Source organism: Gorilla gorilla, chromosome 10 (assembly GCF_029281585.2).
Source record: "Gorilla gorilla gorilla isolate KB3781 chromosome 10, NHGRI_mGorGor1-v2.1_pri, whole genome shotgun sequence".
NCBI classification, from domain to species: domain Eukaryota; kingdom Metazoa; phylum Chordata; class Mammalia; order Primates; family Hominidae; genus Gorilla; species Gorilla gorilla.
The window spans coordinates 25,403,889-25,417,203 of NC_073234.2; the positions used below are offsets into that span (position 1 = coordinate 25,403,889).

Below are 13,315 nucleotides of genomic sequence, written 5' to 3' on the forward strand. Positions count from 1 at the left end.
TCATCAGGTTTAAGGAAAGAAGCCTTCTCTCTAACATAAAAATGAAAGATGAAGCAGCAAGTTCTGATGTAGAAACTGGAGCAAGTTATCCAGAAGATATAGCTAAGATAGCTGAAGGTGTCTAGATCAAACAGCTTTGTATTGGAAAGACATGTCATCTAGGATTTTTATACCTAGAGAGGAGAAGTCAATGGCTGGCTTGAAAGCTTCAAAGGACAAGCTGACTCTCTTGTTAGGGACTAATGCAGCTGATGACTTTAAGTTAAAGCCAGTAGTCTTTTATCATTTCAAACGTCCTAGGGACCTTAATAATTATGCTAAATGTACCTGCCAATGCTCTATGAATGAAACAACAAAGTCTGGATGAAAGCACATTTGTTTATAGCATTGTTTACTGAGTATTTTAAGCCCATTGTTGAGAAACACCGCTCAGAAAAAAAAAAAGGTCTTTTTTTCAAAATACTACAGCTCATTGACAATGCATCTAGTCACCCAAGAGCTCTTATAGACATGTACCGGGAGGTTAATGTTTTCAGTCCTGCTAACACAGCATCCTCTTCTGCAACCAACAAATCAAGGAGTAATTTTGACTTTCAAGTTTTATTCTTTAAGAAATACACATCATAAGGCTATAACTCCTACAGACACTGATTCTTCTTATATATCAGAGCAAAGTAAATTGAAAACCACCTGGAAACAACTTACCATTCTAGATGCCATTAAAAAGATTTGTGATTCATGGAAGGAAGACAAAGTGTCAACATTAACAGACACTTGGAAGAAGTTGAATCAAACCCTCATGGATAACTTGCAGGGGTTCAAGACTTCAGCGGCGGAAGTAACTGCAGATGTGGTGGAAATAGCAAGAGAACTAGAACTGGAAGTGGAGCCTGAAGATGTGGCTGAATTGATGCAATTTTATCAGGAAACTTTAACAAATGAGGAGTTGCTTTTTATGGATGAGCAAAGAAAATGGTTCTTGAGACAAATATTATTCCTGGTGAACATGCTGTGAACATTGTTGAAATGCTAATAAAGTATTCTGAATATTGCATAAACTTAGTTGATAAAGCAGTAGCAGGATTTGAGAGGACTGACTTCAATTTTGAAAGAAGTTTATGATGAGTAAAATGCTATTTAACAGCATCACATTCTACAGATAAAAATTTCATAAAAGGAAGACTAAATTGATGCTACAAACTTCACCATTGTCTTATTTTAAAAATAGCCACATCTACCCCATCCTTCAGCAACCACTGCTCTGATCCACCAGCAGCCATCAACATCAAGGCAAGACGCTCCACCAGCAAAAAGATTTTCACTCACTAAAGACTCAAATAATCAGCATTTTTAGCAATAAACTATTTTTAATAAAACTATGTACATTTTCCAGACATAATGCTGTTGAATACTTAATAGAAGATGTTGTAGCTCAAACATAACTTTTACACGAATTGGGAAAGCAAATAATTAATGTGACTCACTTTATTGCAATAATTGCTTTATTGTGGTGGTCTGGAACTGAACCCACAATATTTCCAAGGCATGCCTGTAAGTTAGTTTTAAATTGAAGAAGACAGAAGTCAAATTTTGCTGGAGTTCACTTAGATAACATCTAGAAGATTTAGTATTTGAAATGAGGTGGTCTGATCTGTGCTACTAACGTTTGTGCTATTTTGATTTTATGTATAAGATACTTTAGATATGAATACCAGAAAAAGAATCACAGTGATTGGCCTACATTTTTAATTGTATTGTTGCCATGCACTAAGATATTATTCTTCTAAGTTTATGTGTGCTATAGGGATGTATACACATATGTTTTTCCATTTTAGGGAGATGAAACAAAGTTGAGGTGCTAATTTTGTACGGTTTTCTGAATTATTGGTTCCTACTTAGTTTCTCTAAATAGACAATTCAAAATAAAAAACATACTGATACCATCACCCAAATCCAAGATCTCCAGACATTTGAAGTAACAAGTAAAATTTGAGGTATTTCTATTATTTTTCCTAAGCCCTCCAAATCTGCTTAATTATTGATAGGCTAGAAAAAAGATAAAGATTCAAGTGTCTTTCAGTGTTAGCGCACAAAGCTTTAAGAGTAACACATATTTATTGAGTATGTATTACATACTTGGTATTCTGATCGATACTTTATATAATCATATTAAATGAGCTTCACAATTAACTTATGAGCAAGGTAATAATATTAAACCCATTTCAAGGTGAGAACATAGAGTTTTAAAGACACTAAATTACTTATCCAAAGCCAGATAGAGACTAAGTTCTAAAGTAGTGATATTTCTCTAACTGTATTAAAGACTACTTGTATGAGAATTGTGTCATGATGCTGGTAAAAACCCAGGTCTCTGTGTCTCCTCAGTCTTCCCACTGAGTAACATCAGCATTTGAGTTTCCTATTTGGTTTCTCTATGTTTTAACCAACACCTCCGTTGAGATGTTTGAGAATCACGCTCGTAAATGGTAGCCACTAGTTAAAAAAGGGAAGCTGGGGGAAAGAAATGCAATTTTTGCCTATTATCCTGTAAAAGGGTGCCTTTCCACATATTCTGTAAATACTTCCTGAGTTACTCAGCAAAAATAAAGCACAAAACTGTTAGGAAAATACTAATTAAAGCATTTTTACTTGTCCTTCTGTCTAGTAGCCTCTGAAACTTGTTAAGAAGCATTTATTCATTTTACAAACCCCGTGAGTTTTCTTGCAAACTTTCTTTTCCTTCTCTAGCACAGAAAATTACTACTGTTGAATCTAACCAGAGGTAGACTTGGAATAGTAATTCTATTTGTGTAATGTTTTAATGATTGAGGTATTTTTCTCATGAACTATCTTATACAAAGAGAAACAAATATCTCTCTGTTTTGTGAGCCAGGGTTTCGGGTTGGTGCTGATAAGAGAATAGTGAATGGGGAAGTCATAGTGTTCGCTTTCATGGAGTTTCTGGTACAGTTAACACTCTAAAGTTCTATTTTAGGTTGTAGAACTGTGAGGTATAAAAGATGGGTGTTATTATTCCTATTTTAAATATGAGAAAAGGGAAGTTAAAGAGGTTATGAAACTGGTTCATGATTGTAATTTAGTTAATTGACATCTAAATTATTTTGCTGATTCTAAGTTTAATATTCTTTTTACTATCTTACACTGCCTTTCAAACTTAGATATTTTGGACAGATTTCAAACACAGATATTTTGCACAACTTATATTAATTAAGCCCTAACCTATATTGGCCTGATTTTGGTTTTATATGTGTATATCTGAAGATGCAGTAAATCATACCACGTTCAGGTAATTAGAAATGAAGGACAAGAAGAAAGAAAATTAAAGGAAAATAGAACAATTGGGAAGCAAATGATAAACTCACGTGATGGCTTCTGTATATTCAAAGAAGGGACTAGGTAATTCTGATAGGAAAGATAATATTAAAAATAACTCCAATGAGAAGAAAGGGAGAAATAAGCAATTTTCAGCTACTGATGCATTCATACATATCTTTTATTGTACAATAAAGCCCTTATCTGTGTTATCCTGTCCACCTCTTTGCATTAAGGTAGTTGGTCCACCTTGGTCATGCCAGCCTTCCTCTCACACATTAAATAATGTTTGTTCTCGCAGAAGGTAGGGTGCATTTTCCCATTATGAAAATAAGCACAATTCATATTTCCTTTTCCATCTTCCAAAAACTCAAACCTGTGAAGGGAAAGTTAGAATAAATTCCTTTGAAAACTAAGCAAACAATCAGTAATCAGACTCTGCGTATAGTAGTTTGATGCACCAAATAGAGACTGAGGAAAATAGGAAAAAAACAAACAAACAAAAAAAAAAAAACGATTCTCATTGTTGAGAAAGTTCCACCCTGCTTGGCAGTACAAGATATGCATATTTGAAAAGCCCAATATTAATTTCATGTAGCATAAAATTAGGAGCAAGGGAACAGTAGGTACAATAGGAGCCCTGAAGAAGTGATGGAGATGGCCCCAAAATAATGGGAAAACACATTATCTATAAGATCAGACTTTAGTTCAGTATTGATGGAAGGTCAGGACTTAGATGAACTGACAGGAGATGGAAGAGCCCTACAGGACAAGTAGCTGCACTAGATGGGAATATGCTCATGGAAAAGTGAGTTGATTCAGTAGTTTTGAAATCAGGATTTATGTTGCAAGATAAATCATCTAACACAGCAGGCTGTATTGTAATTGTCTGTTAAGTTATATTTATTTCTTTCTAAACTGCTTATAATGAGATGACAAGGAATATATACTTATTAGTTTATTTGGAAAATATCTGCAGAACTATGTGGCAAAGTTGTTCTATGTGCTGAGGATACACACTGATAAAGAAAGACAAGAAAGCTAATGTCTTTCTTGTTGGGGAACTTTCATTTAAGTGGGGCGATACCAGTAAGAAGCCCACAGAAAATAGACAAGAAAAATTGAGACAGTGGTAAGAGTTACAAAGAAACAAAACAGTGGTGGACTGTATGGATATGGGTTTAAGGGAGGCTAATTTAGTTTGGGTAGAGTTAGCCTCACTGAAGAAGTGATGTTTAAATAGAGACTTGAGTCTCAGTGGAGAGATGGTCATGGAGTTGTGGAGGCAGAGCATTCTAGAAGAAAATAGCAAGACAAAAGCCCTAAGGTAACAAAACGAGTCTGATTTGTTGGAAGAATGTAAAGAACACTAATTTGCCTGCAATATTGTAAATTAGGCAGCAAGCAATAGGAGATAGGAGATAAAGCCCAAGGTCTGTGAAGAGGCTTGCTTGTAGTTGTAGTATCCTAAGATCCTATCTATAGTAAATACTTAATAAATATTTGTTTAAAAATTTAATTCATAATTTGAGTAATAATCAGATTATATAAGTTTTGGTTATCAGTTTAAATTTTAATTGAAGAGAGACTGCAGTTTTGATATACAGGATGAACAAAAGATGTTGAGACTGCAGATTGGAAAGCCATATAGGAAGCAACTCCACTCAATGCAATCAGTCCCTTTGCCTGGATTGTTTGTAGAAGGACAAAGCTTCATTAATGGACATTGGAATTATCTTGTGAAATACAATGTATCGAATTCTTGGAGACTCCCAGAATAGAAGAATAGGCAAAACAATATTGAAAACTCAAAAGGACTCTCAAGGTAACAACTTTCAACTGTAAAATAATGATATGAAATTTTGTTTTAAAAATATGTGAAGATAATCAGAGCAAGCAAAACACAAAAACACACACACATGTGCATGCGCACACACACACACACTCACACGTACACATACATGCACACAGTGTTCCATGGTAAAGTTGAATGTAAAAATGAATGGGAATAATATCAGAGATAAAGGTGGATTGTGGCTTAGATAAAGAGCAAAGTAATGGGAGAGAGGGGAAAGAATTGTCTTATGACCAGCAGGTAAGTGACCCAGCTGCTGCTTCTATAACCCATAGTAGTGACTTGGACTGAGAGAAAAGGGAATCTCAAGAATAAGAGTTTCCAGTACTGCCTCCTATTCTAAGTGTCCAGTGACTTACATATTTTCTGAGATAACTGAGCCATCCTCCCACTTCCAGACCTCATTCGACTTCTGGCGAGATAATCCGACCCAACGAATTAACCGAGTCCTGGCTGTGATGTATTCCTATTGTAAACATAAATAAACACAATGGTCAGAATCCCTCCACAGCTCTTGGTATGATAGACAAAGCTTCATGATAAGACATTGGACAAAAAATGTTGGATTACATGTCTATATTAGTATTTATGGATTACATTTGATGTTTGAAATTGTACCAATTTGACTTGTCTGAGATCTTAAAAAAAACTTATAGGACACAGGTAAAATTGTACACAAAATAGCTGATATTCTAATCTTCTTTTGTGTTTATAACTTATATTTAGATCTTCAATCAGTTGAGGATTATACTCCCAAATAGAATACCAAATATGATTCAAAGGAATAAATGTAAACAGAGAAAGGAAATACAAAGAAATACATTGTTGATGAGCTGTATATTCCTTAGAGTTAAAGCCCTACCTGCTTTGGTTTTATTGCTCAGCTTGCCTATAAAATCTTACATATGGAAGTATTAACTTGTTTTAGTTAACTGGATAAAGGCATTTATGATGTCTTTCTCAAAAGGATTTATAAATAACTTACATCTACCTTTCCCTATTTACTTTCTTCTAATTAGCAATTATCACTATCTACTAAACTATATACTATATCATTTGCTTTGTTTCTTGGCTGTTGCTTTAACTAGAATATACTCTTGTTGAGGTTAAGCATTTTTCTTTCTGTCTTATTAACTGCATAGGTCCAAATTCTGGAATAGTTTCAGCACATAGTTGCTGAATTAATGAAGGAATAAGTGAATCAATCAATCTATGGGTAACAAAATTATGTGAAGGCCAAATGCTTATATATTCTCAGACCTCCCAGAATAACAAGTGATAATGCATTCTTGGTAAATAAAAAATGACTTGAGCTTCTTGACAGATATGTGAGACTCAAAATGGCATTCCACAGGAGATATTGTGTGAAAGTCACATGTGACTGTTTATTTCTTAAAGCTTGAGCCACCGGGAACCTTTCTGTTATATCCTAATATTTTCTTTAAAATATATCAATATTATATACTTCCCAGTAGGAACTGACAGATAAATTCTACCTGAAATCCAATTATACAATTTCTTTTTCTGAAAAAGTTGCATGACTACTTTTAGTTATAAATCTTCAACCTGGCATCTGCCTAGACTAATACAAATTAAGGATATGCATATATGTCTCGAATTAATCTCTATATAATAGAGCTGAGATTTTAGAAAACTATCTTATTTTGCTGGAGTGGAAAGAAAAGCTAATTTACGTAACTGGATATCTTCCGTATGTGTCTGAGTCCACAGAAACAGTAAGTGGACAGCACAGCAAGTTAGAACAACAGAGGACACAAATAAATATGAACATCACTGGGCTGACTCTTCATGTGTGACCCACTAAGGCCTGAGCTGTCAGGAAGGGACAAGTCAATTTGACTGATCAACTCTATCAGTGTTGTAGAATATTATGATTGGATTGAATATCTGGGTTCTGTAATTCTTACTAGGTTTCATAAGGGTCTTAGATTAGTACAAACTGAAAGATGTTAAGAAAAATGTAAAAAACAAAAAAGGTCAAATGTTACATTTGAGAGTTTTCTCCCTTGCCTCCAAAATATTTGACATAAGAATCTTCTTACCACAATGTTCCGGTTGTCAATCTTCAGGAGAGTAGCATTCATGTCAGTGCAGTACTGCTTACTCTCTTCCCATGTTAAGTTGTGCCTGAAGAACCCATAGCAGCTATCTCCATAATATCTCCAGTTTGTGTCACAGGGGCTGCATTTATGACCTTCTGGAGAAACCAAGCACAGGAATGGTGTATTTTTTCTAAATTGGGCTTACATTTTCTCCACATTCAATGTTTTCTGCAGATCTCAAACTCCCTTCAGTTGCCATCAGAGAAATGCTCCAGGGGTTGGAGAGATGAAGAGGTTAAAAAAACAATACTTACTGAAAGTGCCCTTTAGTTCTGATTGTTTTACTACATATTGGCAGAAGCGCTTTGCTAATTGTTGCAGAGTTCCTGTGCGATTTTCATTCTCATCTTGTAGGTAATTGCGCTGCATGACAGCTAAGTTTAAAAAGTAAATAATAATAATTTGTAATTAGAACCATAGAAATGATGCAAAAGTCTGTCATTGAATTTTCATTTCCTTAACTTTGCCAATATATGAGGAGTTTACTAGATACACATGATTAAATGAATGTTGAAAAGTGTGAAGGGGCTATAAAGAACAAATTAAGAAATACACAGAACTGACGCCTGAGGGTTAATAAGTGAACTGTTTGAAGGAGACAATCACAAATAAAAAATCCCAACATCGATAACATCCCCAGAGCCTGTATTCATTTGCCTGAATACAAGCTTCTCAGCTGAGTTATAGAGGTGAATGACCTCTTATTTTCTGTTCTTTCTGTGATGCCAAACTATTCATTCATTTAAAAATACATACTGATTTCTTGTTATGCTTAAAGTACTTGTGATATTCAGGTAAATACTAAAGAAATACAAGAGGATAAATATTAGATTCTAACATCTTTTTAAAAAAATCAACAAATACACAAACAAGCAACAACTACACAGACTACAATGTGCTATTGGAGGGCCATGAGAATTACAGAAAGAAGAAAAGCACAATAATTTAGTAAACAAAATGAGAAACAGAAAATTTTAGGTAGAGAGAATAGAATGAGAAAAATTTCAGACAAGGGAACATGGAATTTATATATGAAATTGAAAAACTCCAGTTTGGCTGGTTCTTAGGATATGCAAGATAGGAAAAGGGACAAAAAAGTTTTTAAAAATAGTTTGGATCCACACTGAGGAGGGTCTTAAAGGCCAGTAGCCCATTCTTAAAAATAACTTTTAATTAGTTAAAATCTTAAAATCTTATTTTAATCACAAGGAAAGAGTCAGTGTTCTCCTTTATTGAGATTCTCTTGGCAACTATCTGTAGGACAACTGTAGAAGTGATAAACAGACAAATAGTGACCATTGAGAAGCTTAGTGGGATATGCCATGACCCTTCAGTATTACCTTCCTCCAGTCAAATTTCTGGCAGAGTCAACACTTACACCAAATCCCCAGAGCCACCAGCCCGACAACCATCCCCACGCACAGGATCAGCAGAATCAAAGCCATCACACGCCACCAGGAGGAGGACGCAGGGCCAACTGTAGGCATATAATAAAGACATCAAGGAGCAGGCAGTATGGGTTAGCTATGGGGAAGGCTCACCCCTGCCCCTGCCTCTGCCTTCTCAGGGTCCTCCAAGTAATAGAAAGAGCTTTGCTGACAGATCTCACCTGTGTTCTCCTGATGATCGTCAACAATAGGCATGGCCCACCCCTATACCACACATCCATTCTCATCCCCAATGGACTTTACCTCTCCAAGCTGAAATATTACTTGCTGTTAAGGCCTGATGTGTTTGTATTTTTTGTTTTGTTTTGTTTTGTTTTATGCTCCCCCATGCCATAAATAATTGCTTTAATAAACAGCAAATGAAGAATCACACTCATTTGCTCACATATAGAAAATGAAGTTTCCACTCTTTTCCGTTATCCCCTTGACTTCTATGCCCTCGAGCATTAAACGCTCAGAACCTTAATGCAATTTTCCCTGCACATATATTGGATGTTTGTAATCTAAATAGGTCTGTATGAGCTTATGAAAACACTACTCAAATGCTTTAGAGCATTAACATCATTCAAGAAAAAGAAATTAAACTATATATATTATCAATAGTAGAAAAAGAAAGAATTGAATCAACTCATTTTTTAAATTAATTTCCAAATTATTGGCTCTGAGCATTCTTACCGGAGATGAGAGCTGGTTTCCGAGTTTTAATATTTAAGGTGATGTATCCATCTTCATCCTGCATGGCTTCCCGAGTACTGCAACTGAGCTCAGAGTTCAATGACTTTGCAAAATGTAGTTTCCAACTCTTACAATTTCAGTATCTGTCAGTCTATGATCTTCCTGTCTTTAGTAGGGTAGAACCATGTGAGATGGGACACATTTGTTTTCCTTTGCTTATTGTTTTCCAGGAAGCTTCTTCATAGCTGCTCAGAGATACATGGACCTTGAACACAAAAACACAAAAATAATAATAACTTGTGGTAAAGGAATAGATAAGGTATTTGCTTCCTGCTTTTTTTTTTATCTTCAACACTAAATAAAGGGACATTCCATCATGTGTATCCTTTCTAAGAACAAAGGTTCATGCTTTATCTTAGCCCTAGCTTAGTCTAAATTATATTGCTCAAATGAGAGATTTCTGCTGAAAATTCATGGATATAGCTCACCAGCGGATATACAGTTTATCTCATTGTGAGAAGCAAGTGTAATATAATTGGATCTGATGGGGCTAAATTAGCTGTTTCATAGTCTTGTGTTGGAAGAGATCATTCCTGATTATGACCTAGAATTTACACAACTTCTTGCATATTTCATACTTTTTTTTTATTTGAAGGATCCACATGAGGCAGGCCTCATATTGCTTAGATTTAGGTATTGAAGGAAAACTATCAAATCAAGTAAAATAATACAGAGTTGGTGACTTGCTGCATTGTTCTTTAGTAGTGTTTGTGCTTTAAAGTGAGTTTCCTGGAATGGAAGAATTTTGATTTGATGAAATCACTTCATTTCAAGTACAGCGGTGCTTAGATGAATATTTGAGACTGAATGGTTCCTAGCACCTTTTCATCACAATATAATATGTATTGCACACACTTAACTTTATGAAATGGGCTTTTACATTATTTTAGCTTCCACTGAAAGTAGTTGTAAGAACAGCCATACAAAGCTAGCTGATGCATTTATTATAGGAATATTGGGGAGGATGTTGTCTATTTTGCCATAGAGTAGCTCTTACATAGTTTTATGGCAGATTTTTATTTTTGTTAAATCGCCATGACTAGCAAAGCTTTAAGTAGTAGGCATTTACCTTATAAATAATTTGAATTCTATTTTCCTTTACTTAGCAGAGTGTTAGACTTTTCAATATAGTGATTATGTGGGCTGCAGTAGCAGATATTTTGTTTATTAACATGCCCTTTGGCATAGCCCGTATTTTTTTCGCCCCTGCTATCTCCTTCACTCTGAATTTCTTGTCAATTCACTTAAAATTATCTTTCATTCTAAATTTCTTTCTCTATACTCTTCAAATTATTTTGAGAATGAGGTGAAGAATAAGCATAACACATATAAAAGACATTCCCTGATTTTGGAAAGCCAAACTTAGTATGCTTCAAATATTTTTACCAAAACTAATTCTTAATTTAAAAAAAACACATTTGAAATAAATGCCAAATTTTAAGAAAAGACTAAAAATTAAAAAAAAAACATTAAATCCCAACACCATTTTTGTTGCTGTGTTTCTTATCACAGTTAAAATATTCAGGGGTTCCCAATCATAAGCTGGGTAAATTCAGTCACTTACCATTCATCTACCACTGCTTCTGTTCTCATAACTTCTGTTTCAGCTAAAAGGGATTCTTCGCTCTCCCATCACTAATCCTCAGGCTTTTCTGGAAGATTGGGGTTGGAATGGGGTTTGATCCTCCCTCTCTTCCTTCCTTTCTACATCTACTCATCAGCAAGTCCTGAGGCTATTCTGTCACAGTAACCCCTCTCTTTCACGTTCTTTTGGTCACTGCTTTCCTTCAGTGTTTTGTCACCTAAAATATACAGAAACACTAAAAAATAATCGAATAAATAACTGTGACAAAGTAACAGAGAGAAAAGAAAATGTGTGGAGGTTATAGTACAAATGACAGTTTTCCAATAAAGCTTTACTCTGTTATCTTAGGTACCAAACAGGTACATATGAAAACTTAATTTGTTACATTAAATCAGATATGTAAAGGTAAGATCCAAGGACATTGAGACAATTTTTTAATTATTGTAAACGTTTTTTGTTTATTAACAAAAACTCTAAGATGGTATTAAAGATAACCATTAGATTGCTTTGTTGAGGTTTCCACATTCTCTAGGACTTGAGCAGCTGATTTCATTATAAAACATGTCCCATTTATTTTTGTAAACCACCAGGAATGTGCCAGGATTAGTTCTTGATCCTTTAATGCTTAGAACTGCATATTTAATGCCTGAAGTAGGTTAACACCCCTCCTTTGAAGATATTCCTTTCCTATATCTCAGGCTCTGGACTTTCCATTGCTTCATTCCTCTTTCTCATTGAAATTTAACCTTGCTTTTGGGATCTTTGATCATTCCAGCCACAGTCTGAGAGTCTTATATCTTATCTGTGTTCCACAAAATATACGTTTGCCTTTCTGTGTATCCTCTCTCACATGACTTTCTGGTGTTAGAAGCAAGCTGAGTGAAGACAGAGACTCTCAGGGCCAAAGGAACTAGCCCTTGATAACATTGAGTTCTAATTTTGCTCCCTCCCCACATTCTATTAATGTAAGTTGAGTTACTCAGCAAAAATTAAGCAGAGAACTGCAGGAAAGAGAGATAGATATCAGAAATGCTTCTTTTCCTTTTCCCAAATCCAGAGTCTTTGCTAGTTACCTTTTAATCACCCTCCAAGTCCCGTTATTAGCTTATTTTATTTCTGCTTCAATATTTTAACCTTGCTTGAATATCTTATTCTCTTCTCCTTTTCTTCACTAAGGAAACTATATACAGCTAAACAAAATCTTTTTTTTTTTTTTTTTTTTTTTTGAGACTGAGTCTTGCTCTGTCGTCCAGGCTGGAGTGCAGTGGCGCGATCTTGGCTCACTGCAAGCTCCGCCTCCTGGGTTCACGCCGTTCTCCTGCCTCAGCCTCCCGAGTAGCTGGGAGTACAGGTGCCCGCCACCACACCTGGCTAATTTTTTTTGTAATTTTAGTAGAGACGGGGTTTCACCGTGTTAGTCAGGATGGTCTTGATCTCCTGACCTCGTGATCCACCCGCCTCGGCCTCCCAAAGTGCTGGGATTACAGGCTTTAGCTACCGCGCCTGGCCTAAAAAAATTCTTTATTCCAAATTTCCTGCTGAAATTGAATTTAAAATAAAACCTTTTATTCAATATTTTACAGATTAAGAACACTCTAAATTGTCTGTTTTAAAGGAAATATTTAATGAATGTTAATTATGTTTCAGACACTGAAATTGGTACTGAGTATTCATGGAGAAAAATCATGAGGTTAGTCTTTATGAAGCAGAGTGTTAGATTTTAGCTATGTGAACTTCTTTAAAAAAAAACAAAAACAAAAAAACATTTAGAACATCTTCCCCACCTGACTACACACCAGCCCACATTCTTGTCCCTCTTCCTTGCTTCACTCTTTTCTGTAACGCCGATCACTATCCGACACATAGTTATCTTCGGTAATAAAATTTTCGTCCTTTATCCCCAGAAGAAAATGTTTCATGGCTCTAAAATAGTGAGAGACATTTATTTAAAGCAGGTTCTCGAGTAACATCCTTTTGTATAAGGTTGTTTCGTTATAGTGTTGTTGAGGAAAAAAATTGCTTCCTGGCTGCGGCCACCGTGTGGAGTTTGCACGGTCTCCTCTGTCTGCATGGGTTTTCCCCAGGTCCTCCAGTTTCCTCCCATCTCCCAAAACTGTGCACGTTAGGTGAATTGGCATGTTTACATGGTCCCAGTGTGAGTGAATATAGGCATGTGTGTGAGCATGCCCTGTGATGGGATGGTGGCCTATCCAGAGTCAGTGCCCACCTGGTCCCT

General features: G+C 35.5%; 1 protein-coding gene across 8 annotated transcripts in view; it reads right to left on the reverse strand.

Annotated features, from left to right (window-relative positions):
* Nucleotides 1-3,486: 3,486 nt before the first annotated feature.
* Nucleotides 3,487-13,315, reverse strand: part of CLEC1B (C-type lectin domain family 1 member B) — a 35,819-nt gene continuing 25,990 nt past the window's right edge. For 2 of the 8 annotated variants that reach the window (XM_055358655.2, XM_063693811.1), the window contains exons 7-14: nucleotides 12,864-13,002; nucleotides 11,059-11,296; nucleotides 9,435-9,699; nucleotides 8,690-8,788; nucleotides 7,566-7,685; nucleotides 7,252-7,406; nucleotides 5,548-5,654; nucleotides 3,503-3,709 (exon numbers count right to left, since the gene is read on the reverse strand). In XM_055358655.2, coding sequence (XP_055214630.1) covers nucleotides 3,565-3,709; nucleotides 5,548-5,654; nucleotides 7,252-7,406; nucleotides 7,566-7,685; nucleotides 8,690-8,788; nucleotides 9,435-9,498 — 690 coding nt within the window. In that variant the 5' untranslated portion in view covers nucleotides 9,499-9,699; nucleotides 11,059-11,296; nucleotides 12,864-13,002 and the 3' untranslated portion in view covers nucleotides 3,503-3,564. Of the gene's footprint in view, nucleotides 3,710-5,547; nucleotides 5,655-7,251; nucleotides 7,407-7,565; nucleotides 7,686-8,689; nucleotides 8,789-9,434; nucleotides 9,700-11,058; nucleotides 11,297-12,152; nucleotides 12,298-12,863; nucleotides 13,003-13,315 lie in introns of those variants that run through there. The other 6 variants (XM_055358657.2, XM_055358656.2, XM_063693812.1 and 3 more) reach the window with 6 other exon arrangements.